Raw genomic sequence first — 14209 nt, 5'->3', positions numbered from 1 at the left:
TGAGGATGAATGGCATCCTAGCCAAAACAAGCCACAGATCATCCGACACCTTTCAAAGGGGGACGGGACTCAGTTTATTCCAGCCCTCCGATGGACGGAGGCATTTTGTCGCCGGCATCCGTCCAAATTCCCGACGTTGGGTGGTTTGCTCTGCTGTAACCGCTACGCCTGACTGCTTTTGTGAGTGAAGAGAGAGCCAAAGGGAAGGAAAATCGATGTGTGTGTGTGTGTGTGTCTTTGCAATGGTGTCCCCCCCCCCCCCAAAAAAACTGCTGGATTTGTCACAAATAGTGTAGGGTCTCCTGCTTGGGTGGGAGGGTTGGACTAGATGACCTATAAGGTCCCTTCCGACTCTGTTAATCTGTAAAGAGCAGGCGTTGCCTTCGGAAGTTGTGGGAGCTTCATCCCTGGAGACCTTCAAGAAGAGATTGGACTGCCATTTGTCAGAAATGGTGTAGGTCTTCTGCTTGGGCCGGGGGTTGGACTAGATGACCTATAAAGTCCCTTCCGACTCTGTTAATCTGTAAAGAGCAGGCGTTGCCTTCGGAAGTTGTGGGAGCTTCATCCTGGAGACCTTCAAAAGAGATTGGACTGCCATTTATCAGAAATGGTGTAGGTCTTCTGCTTGGGCCGGGGTTGGACTAGATGACCTACAAGGTCCCTTCCAACTGATTATCTGTTGTCTGGATTTATACACTTTGGGGCGCCCGTAGAGGGATACAAAAACCCCAAGTGAAATTATTGGCACCGGGGTTTTTTGGGGGGCAGGAGACGAGGCCAAAGTTTCCTTGAGGATGAACGTGGAATAAAATCAACGTGGAATAAAATCAACGTGGAATAAAATCAACGTGGAATAAAATTAACGTGGAATAAAAGGCACATGTGGTTCCCCCAGGCCACCTTGGCAGGAGGGGTTTTCTTCTTCTGGGTTTTTGGACTTGGGGAGGGAGGGGAAGGGGGGGGGCTGCCCCGAAGCGTGAGAAAGGGATCTCAAGAGAGGAAGAAAAACAGTTGAGCAATCCCACAACCAGGACGAGACACACTTGACAGGTTGGGGAGGGAAACGGTGGCGAAATCCACCATTTGTTTTGAATTTGGGGTGATGCCTGGTGAGAACGGAAACAGGGGTGGGGGGAATGAGAAATCTTCTCATTCTTTTGAATTGGGCGGCTGAAGGTCACCCCCCCCACCACCAAAAAAAAAACCTCGTTCGGCCCTGGAGCAAAGAGTCCGTCTAGATGGCCTCAGGGGGGTCCCCAAACGGTCCAACATTTTGCGATTGGACTCTTTTGTTTGGGTTTCCTTCCTCGTCTACAATGACCCCCTGTGATGGTTTGTTTTGCAGCTTGGTTTCCTGGCTAAACCGGGTTTTTGGAGTTCGTTCACTTGTTCCTTTTTCTCTTGGACGCAGACAGAGGGCGATTTCCCGTTGTGTCGCAATTCTCAACTTCCCCCCAAGTGTTACATCTGTGACAAAAAGACACACATGCCCACAAAACACCAGAGCCAGAGAGTTGGCAGTGTCATAGTCAAAAACAGAAAATGCAGATGAGAGAGGGGAGGAAGAGGGGGAAATACAAAAGAGAACGAAAGAGAAAAAAAGAGGAAGGGGTTTGGGTTGCAAAATTTCGTTTTATTTTTAAGTTGTTGTGAGGTTTTGAAGGCCTGTGTGAAGGCACCGATTTGAAAGCCTCACTTTCCAAGGGTGGTGTTTGTGTAGAGATTTAATTTAATTTTTTTTTAAAGTACAAGGAATTTCTTACAAATTCCCACACATTTCACTCCATTTAAAAAAGAAAACTGATTGTTATTTTATAAAACTGCCCTTCGGCTTGGCAAACCACCGGGACAAGGATGTAAAGCCAAATTATTTAAGGGGGGAAAAACAAAATTCAACCATGGTTTTAATCACAAAATAGCATTTATGCAGCGTTTAAAAATCTAAAATGAATTTTTTTTAATGCTTAGCTCTATTTTACATTTGGCCACAAGAGGGCAGCATCGCTCTTATATTTAAGAGGTTTTCATTCATTATTATTTTTTTTGCTCCATTTGGGAAAAAAATGATAGAATTTTTTTTGTTTTTATAATCTTCAATTTACACAGATTTTTTTTTTGATCCATTACTCCTGTTTTGTGCTGAAAACTTTAAGCTTTGCAAAGTGTTTAGCTTTTAGAGAAAAGATTCCAACAAAGGGGCACTTTGGAGATGTAGAAATTTAGTCTAATCTAAACTTAATAAATTTAATAAACTTAGTCTAAGAATTAATTTTATTAATTCTAATAAAATTTAGTCTAATTTAGTTTAATCCTGACTGGATGGAATAATTTTCCATTGTATTTAAAGGTGATTATTTCCTTATTTTCTTTTTCTTTCCTCTCCCTATTCCTTCCTTCCTTCTCCCCCTCCCTACTTTCCTTCCATTCTTCCATTCTTCCCTTTTCTTTTTCCTTCCTTCCCTCTTCTCCTCCCTTTTCTTTCCTTCTTTCATTTTTTCTTCCTTTTTCTTCCTTCCTTCCTCTCTCTTCCTCCCCTCTCCTCCTCTTCCTTCCTTCCTTTTCCATCTTCCTCTCCCTCCCTCTTTTTCTTTCTTTCTTTCCTGCCCCACCAATCCCACCCTCTTTCAAAACACACCCTTTCATCCATTTTACAGCAAAGTCTGCATTTTGCACAGCCATCCATTTTGGACTTCAGAAACCAGTTTCCCCACTCTACCCAACAACAACCCAGCAACCCTGACAGGAGGGCTGCGTAGCCACGGAGCTGCTTTTCCCACAATGCCCCTCAGGGACCCAAGCAGAAGCATGGTGGGGAATTGTTGCAGCAAGCTAAACCACGATTCAGAGTTTGCATCCGAAAAAAGCAAAAAACAAATAAAAAAACCCACCCCACTTCCATCAGTTTCAGTCTACAAAGAAAAGCCAGACAGGCGCCAGGAGTTTTGCGCAAAAAAGCAACACGTCTTTTTTAGATTGGGAGGGAAGGAAGTCGAAACAATGCCGGGGTTTGATCCTGCCAAGAGAGGAAAGTGGGTGGGTGGGGTGCCCCAGAGAGCAGAGGGCTGATCCACTTTTCAGATTGACTCAAATCCAGTTTTAGCCAAAGCCACAAAAGCAGCTAGCAAAACTAATTTAAAACAAAAAACAAAAAAAAGTGGTCAGAAAGCAGTGGATTTTTCTCGTGGGGTTTTTAAACCAAGATGCAACCAGGATAGATCAGTGTTTCTTAAAAGGGGAAGGAGAAACCCAAGTCACTCTTAAGGATCTCTGAAATCAAATCTGAAATCTGGCTGGAAATCTCCCTCATTCTATTTTCTGCGTCTCTCTTTACCTCCCCTTGAAACAGATCTGCTTTTAATGGGGATGGGAGACCACCAGGAGATCTCGCAGGCTTGAAACTATTGACCTCTAAGGATGAAATATTTTTGTTTATTAATAGTAGCAAAGCACTGTGAATTAATATCACTAATACGGATAAATAACTGTCAAATATTATGTGTATATCTACAGCATTGACGGTACTGCTGAGAAAGTGATGTTGAAAGGGATGGACGTAATTTCTTCTACAGAAGCTTTTGCAAATCTTTTGAATCTTTTGTATTTTGTAATTTTTTTTAATATCTTGAATTTCAATAAAGATTTTTTTTTTTTTAAATTAGAAAAGAAAGTGATCCCCCTGAGATCCTGCAACCGTCCTATTTGCCAATTAACAAAGAACTCCAATTTTTGATCATGTTGCCATGAGGATGCTATTACGGTCATAAGTGCGAGAAAGGGTCATAAATCCCTTCTCTATTTTAGAACACCGTGGTAACATCGGACGAATGTAAACGGAAAACCATCGGCAATGTTTATCTGGAGCTAAGATGCTAGAAAAAGAAATTGAAACTCTTTTGAGTGTTTTTTTTTAATTTGATTTCTGGAGGAATGGCGAAGAGATCGATCTGCCTCCAATAAGGAAACCATTAAGAAAATAAAAATAATAATAAAATAATAATAATAATACACCCAAACCTCCCAGTTTAGCCCACGCAAAATCCACGGCTTTTCATGGTGATGACTGGAACTGCTGGGATTAAAAAAACAAAACAAAACAAAAACCCTTTTGTTTTCTTCTCAATAAATCTCGTAAAAGAAAAGTCCGAGAATTTGGCTCGAGAAAAAGCAGCCGGGTCAGTTTTGAACAGCTGCTGATCGACGGTGCTTCAATTCCACGCCTCTCAATTCAGCGTCCAGCAAAAGAGTAGAATAGAATAGAGTAACAAGAGTTTGGCAGGGACCTTGGAGGTCTTCTAGTCCAACCCCTTGCTTAGGCAGGAAACCCTCCACCACTTCGAACAAAATGGTTGTCCCGTCTCTTCTTTGAAAACTCCAGCATCAGAGGAAGGGGAGGGAGGGAGGGAGGGAGGGAAGGAAGAAGGGAAAGAAGGGAGGGAGGGAAGGAGGAAGGAAGGAAGGAAGGAAGGGAAGGGAGGGAGGGAGGGAGGGAAGGAGGAAGGAAGGAAGGGAAGGAAGAAAGGAAGGAAGGAAGGGAAGGAAGGAAAGAAGGAAGGAAGGAAGGGAGGGAGGGAGGAAGGAAGGAAGGAAAGAAGGGAAGGAAGGGAGGGAGGGAGGAAAGGAGGAAGGAAGGAAGGAAGGAAGGAAGGAAGGAAAGAAGGGAAGGAAGGAAGGGAGGGAGGGAGGAAGGAAGGAAGGAAGGAAGGAAGGAAGGAAGGGAAGGGAGGGAGGAAGGAAGGAAGGAAGAAGGGAGGGGAGGGAAGGAGGAGGAGGAAGAAAGGAAGGGAAGGAAGAAAGGAAGGAAGGAAGGAAGGAAGGAAGGAAGGAAGAAGGAAAGAAGGGAAGGAAGGAAGAGGGGAGGAAGGAAGAGAGGGAGGGAGGAAGGAAGGAAAGACGGGAAGGAAGGAAGGGAGGGAGGGGAGGAAGGAAGAGAAGGAAGGAAAGAAGGGAAGGAAGGGAGGAAGGATAACAGAGTGGGAAGGGACCTTGGAGATCTTCTAGTCCAACCCTCTACTTAGACAGGAAACCCTACACCCCTTCAGACAAAATGGCTGTCCAACATCTTCTTGGAGCATCCACAACTTCTGGAGGCAAATTGTTCCACTGATGAATTGTTCTCACTGTTAGGAAGTTTCTCCTTTGTTCTGAGTTTGCATAGAACTAAAGAGGGCAGGTGGGGAACCCCAAAATTCCTATCTTATCGCATCGGGAAACGCGGGAATAAAATTCGCTGGAGGAAGGAAGGAAATGTCGGAGCCCCGTCTCCGGCCGAAGCGAAGGCTGGGCGAGGTCTCCGTCCAACGGGACCGACGGTCCGGCGTCCACCGCGTTTCCCCAGTTCCAAACTGGCCTAAAAGGGGAGGATTTAGGGGCTTTGCTGGGAACCGAGACCGGGTAACGGAGAGTCATGTGTTCGGCTCCTTTGAAGGGGAGTTTTTCGGTGGAGTAATAGCCAACCACTTGGGGGACGGTGTCGAAGAGGCCGCCGGCTTGGTCCAAAGTGTATTTATGGTCCTTCGTCTGGGCCACAATGATGTGGACGCAACCCTGGCTTGTCCTGGGAGGGAGAGAGAGAGATACACAGAGCCCCCCACCAAAAAAAAGATTATCTCTGGTAATATTACACTAATAACTAGAGCATACAAAACATTTGCTAGACCAATATTTGAATACAGCTCATCAGTCTGGAACCCACATTACGTCCTTTCCTTTTTTAAAAAAAACTCTTTCTTTTTAAAGAAATCCTTCTGTTTTAAAGCACCCTTTTCTTTTTAAAAGAATTTGTTTCTCTTTAAAGCATTCTTTCCTTTGACAGAAATCCTTTCCTTTTTTTAAAAAAAAATAAACCCTTTCCTTTTAAAGCACCCTTTTCTTTTTAAAAGAATGTTTTTCTTTTTAAAACACTGTCTTTTTACAGAAATCCTTTCTTTTTTTATTAAAAAAAAAACTCTTTTCTTTTTAAAGGAAAATTTAAAGCATGCTTTCTTTTTTTTAAAGAAATCCTTTCCTTTGAAAGCACCCTTTTCTTTTTAAAAGAATGTGTTTCTTTTTAAAGCATTCTCTTTTCGCAGAAATCCTTTTTTTTTTAAAAAAAAAACCTTTTTTAAAGCACCCTTTTCTTTTTTAAAAGAAATTTTTTTCTTTTCAAAGCATCCTTTCTTTTGACAGAAACCCAAGTTCTTCTTCAAACTAATCCTCCCTTGTCCAAAGCATGTTTAAATGGAATGTTTTTTTATTTTTATCCCTGTAATCCAAAGAGGGAAGGGGGAGAATCAGAAAGGGGCCAGCTCTTTTGGGTGGGCTCCCCAGCCTTCCTTCCCACTAGCTGAGTTCCCAATTCTCAACTCTCGCACACAATCACACACCAACACACACACACACACACCAAAGTCCCCTCTCTTTCCTTGATTTGTTTCAAAGTCCAGCATCCTCAGGAAGGAAACGCGGTCGCGCCCAGCTCCGGTTTTGGAGACAGGCACAGAAGAATCAGGATTGCAAATTCCCCCCTCCCCGGCCCCAAAGGGTTGGAAGGGTAGTCCTCAACTTATGACCACCACAGAGGGCCCCCCCCCCACAAATTTCCATTGCTAAGTGAGACAGTTGTGGAGTGAATTTGGCTCCGTCTCACGACCTTTTCTGGCCGCTGATGTTTAAGGGAATCAAAGGCGGATGTGAAGTTAGGAACACGGACGTTCAGCGAATCTGGTTTCAACTTGGCTGGTCAGGTCAGACGGTCGTAAAAGGGGACCTACAGGAGCCAGGGATGCAGCGACCGTCGTAAATGCGAGTCAGTTGCCAAACACCTGAGTTTTGGCCACCTGACCACCGGCTACAAGGATTGTTAAGGGTAAAAAAAAAACGACCCTAAGTCACTTTTTTCAGTGCCATTGTAACTTCAGTCACTAAATGAACTGTCGTAAGTTGAGGACTACCTGCAAGCACACATTGGCAGATGTCTAGAACTCGGTTCCTGAGCCAAGCAGGGATTTTTGGTCACTCACTTAAGGGCGATGGAATACTTGGTGGGGCCCATCTCGCTGGTGCGCACCAGGTAGCCGGCTTCTGGACATGGCTGCAACCGGCTCTCGGCCTGGGCTCGAGTGATGGAGCCATGGAACCACCTGCAAAGAAGGGGGGGAAAAATGGGGTTTTCTGATGCGGTTCCACTCTCTTCTTGGTGGAGCAGGTAATTCCCAGAATCCTCAGCCGTCTGGGGATTCTGGGAGTTGAAGTCCATCCATCTTAAAGGATGCTGACTGGGGATTCTGGGAGTTGAAGTCCATCCATCTTAAAGGATGCTGACTGGGGATTCTGGGAGTGGAAGTCCATCCATCTTAAAGGATGCTGACTGGGGATTCTGGGAGTGGAAGTCCATCCCTCTTAAACCAAGCTGGATGGGGGACTCTGGGAGTTGAAGTCCATCCATCTTAAAGGATGCTGACTGGGGGATTCTGGGAGTGGAAGTCCATCCCTCTTAAACCAAGCTGGATGGGGGACTCTGGGAGTTGAAGTCCATCCCTCTTAAACCAAGCTGGATGGGGGATTCTGGGAGTTGAAGTCCATCCAACTTAAAGGATGCTAACTGGGGGATTCTGGGAGTTAAAGTCCATCCATCTTAAACCAAGCTGGATGGGGGATTCTGGGAGTTGAAGTCCATCCATCTTAAACCAAGCTGGATGGGGATTCTGGGAGTTGAAGTCCATCCATCTTAAACCAAGCTGGATGGGGATTCTGGGAGTTGAAGTCCATCCATCTTAAACCAAGCTGGATGGGGATTCTGGGAGTTAAAGTCCACCCTTCTTAAACTTGCCAAGATAAACAAACACTTTTGAGGACACAAATAGGTAAGATTTGAGAAGGAAGGTAGACCAAATCCTGGATGGCTTACGGCTGTTTCTCCAAGACGAGGGCAGAATCCACCCGCTCTCCTCCATCCATCCCCGGTTCGATCCCCGTGGGAGACTTCACCATCTTGGATGGCCAGTTTTTTGGGCAAGGGTGGGGCTGGGGTGACGTCTCAGCGGCCGTCACGAGTTTCTCCGAACCCTGCACTGCGAAGGAGAGAGGAAGTTGTGAAAACAAGGGGGGGGGGATTTCCCCAAACATCTTTCAGGCTTGGGTCAAACTAACCTCCTTTGCAAACAAACCAGGATGAAAAGCCAAAGGCAGGGTTTGTTCATATCCTGATGGCTCAGGGACATGAACAAGCCGAGATTCCCTGGTTAGGCACCGATGATGCAGAAACAGAAACAGGGTTTGGGTCCCAAGCAGGTTGTCTCCCTTGACCAATGAAATGAGGGCATCATATTTTTAAGCAAATTTAAATGATAAAGAAACCAGGATTTTAAACCAGAGGTTTCAAACTTGACAACTTTAAGACTTGTGGACTTCAACTCCCAAAATTCTCCACCCATTTTAAAGCCTGCTGGCTGGGGGATTCTGGGAGTGGAAGTCCACCCTTCTTAAACCATGCTGGCTGGGGGATTCTGGGAGTGGAAGTCCACCCATCTTAAACCATGCTGGCTGGGGGATTCTGGGAGTTGAAGTCCACCCCTCTTAAAGCACCCTGGCTGGGGGATTCTGGGAGTGGAAGTCCACCCATCTTAAACTATGCTGGCTGGGGGATTCTGGGAGTGGAAGTCCACCCATCTTAAACCATGCTGGCTGGGGGATTCTGGGAGCTGGAGTCCACCTTTCTTAAAGCATGCTGGCTGGGGGATTCTGGGAGTTGGAGTCCACCAGTCTTAAAGTTGCAAACTTTGGGGACCCCTGATTTAAACAAACGGCCCAAGGGAGCCTCCTTCCACTTGTATCTTTCTCGCTTTTCTCTGTTTGAACTGATCCCCCTGCAGGAAAATCCCCACTGGACAAATCTATCATTTTTGTGCGATACGATTTCCCCCCCTCCCCCCCTGCCCAATTTTTGGCCCTCCTCTTTCCCTACTTACCGGAGAGGACTTTCATGATCTGCTCCTTCTTCCATTCCCAGGGCTGTTCGTACTCGGCCGGCGGTCGTTCGTCGCTCGAAGGGAGGCGTGTCTCGAACTGGGAGCCCGTCTCGGCCGGTTCGTAAGGGGTATCGTAAAGCTGCAGGGGTTTGGATGCTGGCACTTTGACCCCCGTGTCTCCCTTGGCCCCTGGTTCACCCAGGAGCAGGACGGCTTTCCCCACAAAGGGGTCTTTGGACCCCCGGCGGCGGATTTCTGCAAGCAAGGACAGAGGCCAGGAGGAAATTATGCCTTGTTTGTTGGGTATTAGAAGGGTTGGGTATTTTTTTCCCCCCCATTTAATACAAGTTTAGAGAGGGAGAGAGAGAGAGGAAGAGAGGAAGGAAGGAAGGAGAAAGGAAGAAAGAGGGAAGGAAGAAGAAAGAAAGAAAGAAAGGGAGAAAGAGAAAAAGAAAAGAGAAAGAAAGGAGGGAGGGAGGAAGGAAGGAAAAGACAAGCAAAATGGAAAGAAAGAAGAGAGGGAGGGAGAGAGAAAGAGAAAAGAGAAAGAATGGAAAAAGTATAAATGATATACAAATAAACAGACATAAGGAAGGAAGGAGAGAAGGAAGGAAGGAGAAAGCAAAGGGAAAGAGGGAGGGAGGGAGGGAGGGAGGGAGGGAAGGAAGGAAGGAAGGAAGGAAGGAAGGAAGGAAGGAAGGAAGGAAGGAAGGAAGCAAAGGGAAGGAGGGAGGGAGGGAAGGAAGGAGAAAGCAAAGGGAAAGAGGGTGGGAGGGAGGGAGGGAGGGAGGGAAGGAAGGAAGGAAGGAAGGAAGGAAGGAAGGAAGGAAGGAAGGAAGGAAGGAAGGAAGGAAGGAAGGAAGAAGAAAGCAAAGGGAAGGAGGGAGGGAGGGAAGGAAGGAGAAAGCAAAGGGAAAGAGGGAGGGAAGGAAGGAAGGAAGGAAGGAAGAAGAAAGCAAAGGGAAGGAGGGAGGGAGGGAAGGAAGAAGAAAGCAAAGGGAAGGAGGGAGGGAGGGAGGGAAGGAAAGAAGGAAAAAGCAAAGGGAGTGAGGGAAGGAAGGAAGGAAGGATATTTTTACCACAGTCACATAACCAAATGTATAAACTAACCTCTTATTTTAACATGGTTTTCCTTTTTGCCTCCCATCCCATTTCCCCCTCCAATCACCCAAACCCTAAACTATAACTTCCTCCCCACCTCCACTTGTTTCACACAAAACAAACCCACAGAGCATTCCTAGTCCTCATTAAACTTTTAACTCACGCCTTTCCTCTCTCATCGAAGCCCCTCTTTGTTCCTGTATCCCCCATTGACTTCGCAGGCATTTCTTTCATTTGAAAGAAAGAAAGAAAGAAAGAAAGAAAGAAAGAAAGAAAGAAAGAAAGAAAGAAAGAAAGAAAGAAAGAAAAGCAGGCAGGGAAGGAGGGAAGGTGTAAGGAAGGAAAATAGAGGGGAGAGGAGGGAAGGAAGGAAGGAAAGAAAGAGAGAAAGGGAAAGAAAGAAAGAAAGAAAGAAAGAAAGAAAGAAAGAAAGAAAGAAAGAAAGAAAGAAAGAAAGAAAGAAAGAAAGAAAGAAAGAAAAAAAAGCAGGGAAGGAGGGAGGATGGGTGGAAGGAAGGAAAATAGAGGGGATGGAGGGAGGGAGAGAGGGAAGGAAGGAAAAAAGGAAGAAAAAGCCCCTTTGCAAAAAAACAAAACAAGGACACTCTGCACAGGCTCAGAAACCCCCCCTTGTTGGCAAGGGAGGACTCAAAAGACCGGACTCAACAAAAAGGGCTGGAAATTTTAAGATTGGACCCCAATCCCCCTCCCACACACACACACACACACACAATTGCTTCTGGTCTCATCCGTGTCTCCAGCCGACAATGGCCTGTTTTTATTCCAATTTCCAGTGCCCAAATTTCCTGTTTTTCTCAATGGCTTTTCTGCCTCGGCTCTGGGTGGGGAATCGCGGTGAGACCCGGGCAAAGATCCAGCTCACGGCTGACCTTGTGTTGTGTGAAATAAATTTCGTATTGTTGCGGCTTTTCAATGCCGCCACCCGTTGCAAACTTGTGATGATCTGGAAAACGAGGTTTCCCTCTCTTAAGTGTCAGAAGGCGGCCGGGATTGGGGTGGGTGGGACCGATTTAAAACCAGGTTAAAATCTGGGCTGTGGGTGTTTGTCAAGGATGCCACGAAGCATGGAGGGGCCGTCCTGAACTTACAACGGTGACCGTTCGAAGTGACGACGGTCACTTTTCTCTGCATTCCCCCTCCCGGAAGATTTGCTCCATCGGGAGTGGGAGTTCAAAAGCAATCCTGATTTCTTCTGAAACAAACCATGATTACCGGTTATCATCTGCTGCGCATCATAGGGCTCCATGTACCCGTCATTCTCTTCCAATCTTTCAGCATCCCTTTGGCCCTTGGTCTGCTTGGCGTCGTATGGGTCGGCGTAATCTTCCAAAATGATAACCTTCCCAAAAGGATTAAAAAATAAAATCAACATTTTATAGCTTATTGATTAAATTTGCGTGCCACCGATAGTATGTATGCATGCATGACTTCGGGAAAATACCCGAATAAAGCTGAATACCATACACATATATATTTAATATATATATATATATTTGGGCATCTAATGGATTTAAACTCCCCTAAATCCTTAACAATATAAATCTAGGAATCTCAATCCTTCTCGGATTCTTTCAATTCAGATTCTTTCCATGTGCAAACAGTTTATAACATCAAAAACTTAGAGTCCTCTTTGAAATACGGTATATTAGATTTCTCCTAAATCAATCAATCAATTTTATCTCTTCTTTCCTTCTTTCTTACCTACCCTCCTCCCTTCATTTCTTTCTTTTTCTTCCTTCTCTTTCTTCCTTCCCTACCTTCTTCCCTTCATTTCTTTCTTTCTTTCTTCCTTCTCTTATTTCCTTCTTCCTTCCCTACCTTCTTCCCTCCTTCCTTCCCTCTCTCCCCTTCTCTTTCTCCCTTTCCTCCTTTCCTTCTCTTTCCTTCCTTCCTTCTTTCTTCCTTCCTTTTTTTTTCTTTTCTTTCTTTCTTCCTTCTTTTTCTTCTTTCCTTCTCTCCTTTCTTCCTCCTTCCTTCCCTCCTCCCTTCCCTTCCCTTTCTCCCTTCCCTCCTTTCCTTCTCCTCTTTCTTCCTCTTTCTTTCTTTCTTTCTTTCTTTTTTTTCTTTTTCTTTCTTTCTTTCTTTCTTTCTTTCTTTCTTTCTTTCTTTCTTTCTTTCTTTCTTTCTTTCTTTCTTTCTTTCTTTCTTTCTTTCTTTCTTTCTTTCTTTCTTTCTTTCTTTCTTTCTTTCTTTCTTTCTTTCTTCTCTTTCTTTCCTTCCTACTTCTTTGCTTGCAATTTAGCTTGAAGAAAATTAGAAACAAACAGACTTCAGACACCATAAACATTGCTAGATCCCTTTCCATCCTTTTATGAACAACTGCTCAATTTCTTCCCAAAGAGAACCCCAATTTTTAAAAACCTACCCCCAAAATTAACTGTCAGCAACGCTTTTCTGATCATTTACTTCCTTCCAAACTGAACCCCCATTTCCTCCCCAAAGATACAAACCAACAAAGGCAACACCCCTCCAACCTCAAACGGACCCCCTTCATCTTCCACCCCCACCCCCAAAAACAACCCCGTAATGGCACCTTTACCGGGTCTTGCTTGGGCTTCTCTGGTTCGGCTGGCGGGACTGGGCTGGGATTGGGAGCCGGTCCCGAAAAGTTCTTGGCGTTTTTCTCCTGGGCGTTGACTTTGATGAGCCGGTTGATGTACCCCCCACAACTGGGGTTCCCTTTGGGGGGGCCCCAGCCCGGCTCCTCCGGAGGGGCCCCCTCCACCCGCGAATTCTTTCGCATCTTCCCTGCAGCGGCTTGCAGAAGTCCCTGGAGGTTGTCCCGGGATAACCGGCTCCCGGTGCCATCTTTCCCTGGTGCCAACGGGGTCTTGGTGCCGCCCAGCTCGGTGGCCGAGTTCTTCCGGTTCTTCCCGGGCAACGAGGAGGCCAAAGCGGCTTCGGGCGATCCTAAGTTTTTCCGGGCACCGCCGCTCGGCTTGCTCGCCTGATGCCCGCCGCTGGGTTTGGGACGGTCGGAGACGGTTTTGAGGTTGGCGGGGAATTCCTTGAACCACTTGGCAGCCATGGTGCCCGGAAGGAGTCAAGAAGGACCGACCACCCCCAGCAGGAAGGCACAAGCCCCCCTCAAGCCCCCCCCCCAAAAAATGTTTCTTGGGGTGCCCGGCAAACCTCAGGCCTCCTCCCTCCAGCACCCCAGCTGGGAAGCTGCACCCCGCTTGCAAACCGAGAAAGCCAAGGCCAGAAACAGGGCGCTCCCCAAGGCATGCCCCAGGAAGACCCCCCACCCAAATAACAGGGCTCTCTACCTTTGCCCCCTAAGACCTCCTGCTGCCCATGGAACTAGCTACAGGCCCCCCCACCCCAAACAACAAGGGGGAAAAAAAAACCTTTTTTTCCCCAGTGCTTCATCCCTCCTCCGAGGTTATTTGCGTACCCCCAAATCTCAGCCTCGTCCTGGGTCAGCCCGATCGAAGATTAATTTGCTGGACTTTTTTTTTTCCGGAAGTTTTTGGGAAGTTGGGAGCTGTAAATAAAGGGAGGGGGAGAAAAAAACACAGCAAGGAGGAGAGGAGGAAGTTTGTTCATTTAAAAGCGGAGAGAAAAGAAGAGATGGAAGGATCTTGGGGTGCAGCTAGTTCAATTGAGCCAGTTTTGCTGGGTGATTTTAACCCGGGGGGGGTGGGGGGGGTGGACTTTTTCTCCCCTGGTGTTGAGGGCAAATAAAGGGGGGGGTTTCCTTCCCTCCCCCCTACCCAAAACAGAGATCCATCAGGACAGACACAGACAGACACACACACACCACAAGAGGGGGTCCCCCAAAGCGGAGGAGATAGGGAGAAGGGTTCTAAATTGGGGGGCTGCTCCTCCCAGACCCTGCTCCCCCACCCCCAGCCCCAAAGCCTCCTTCCCCAGCCCAGGGGTGGGAGAAGACCCCCCGCTCTCTTCCAGCTGCAATTTACTTGCCCGCCCCCCTCTCCCGGCCCCCGCGCGCGCAATCCGGTGCAAAGAGTTGCCTTGGCTTGGACGCAACTTTGCGAGCGCTGCTTCTGGCTCGCGCAGGGAAGGAGGGAGGGGAAGGAGGGAGGGAGTGGGCGGCACCCCCCCCCACACCCCGCCCAGATCCGGAGGAGGAGGAGGAGGAGGTGGCGGGGAGGCTTGGATGGGAAGCGCGGGGGCGC

General features: G+C 46.9%; 1 protein-coding gene across 2 annotated transcripts; it reads right to left on the bottom strand.

Annotated features, from left to right (window-relative positions):
- Positions 1–4877: 4877 nt before the first annotated feature.
- Positions 4878–13934, bottom strand: SHE (Src homology 2 domain containing E). Of its 2 annotated transcripts, none has more exons than XM_026691104.2 (6): positions 12601–13934; positions 11280–11406; positions 8946–9200; positions 7886–8048; positions 6999–7118; positions 4878–5554 (listed from the first exon to the last, which is right to left on the bottom strand). In XM_026691104.2, exons 1-6 carry the CDS (start codon positions 13093–13095, stop codon positions 5158–5160), a joined length of 1557 nt encoding a protein of 518 aa, XP_026546889.2. In that variant the 5' UTR covers positions 13096–13934; the 3' UTR covers positions 4878–5157. The 2 variants fall into 2 exon arrangements, with proteins under 2 accessions (XP_026546889.2, XP_026546890.2); XM_026691105.2 differs by having other exon boundaries at positions 4880–5554; positions 12607–13932.
- Positions 13935–14209: the final 275 nt, after the last annotated feature.

The sequence above is a fragment of the Notechis scutatus genome, chromosome 14 (genome assembly GCF_049901735.1).
Source record: "Notechis scutatus isolate UNSWTSFEM ecotype Mainland chromosome 14, rNotScu1.2, whole genome shotgun sequence".
NCBI lineage: Eukaryota > Metazoa > Chordata > Lepidosauria > Squamata > Elapidae > Notechis > Notechis scutatus.
Note: the sequence above shows the minus strand (reverse complement) of the source record. Positions and strands in the feature narration are given on the sequence as shown.

Bases quoted from the DNA above. Each gene is read 5' to 3' on its own strand.
- SHE (XM_026691104.2), bottom strand. From the start codon at position 13,095: ATGGCTGCCAAGTGGTTCAAGGAATTCCCCGCCAACCTCAAAACCGTC. The intron at 9,201-11,279 runs GTAATCATGGTT...CCTTGCTTGCAG, and splicing joins TGCGCAGCAGATGATAACCG to AAATCCGCCGCCGGGGGTCC. The intron at 5,555-6,998 runs GTGAGTGACCAA...TCTCCCTCCCAG, and splicing joins AAGTATTCCATCGCCCTTAA to GACAAGCCAGGGTTGCGTCC.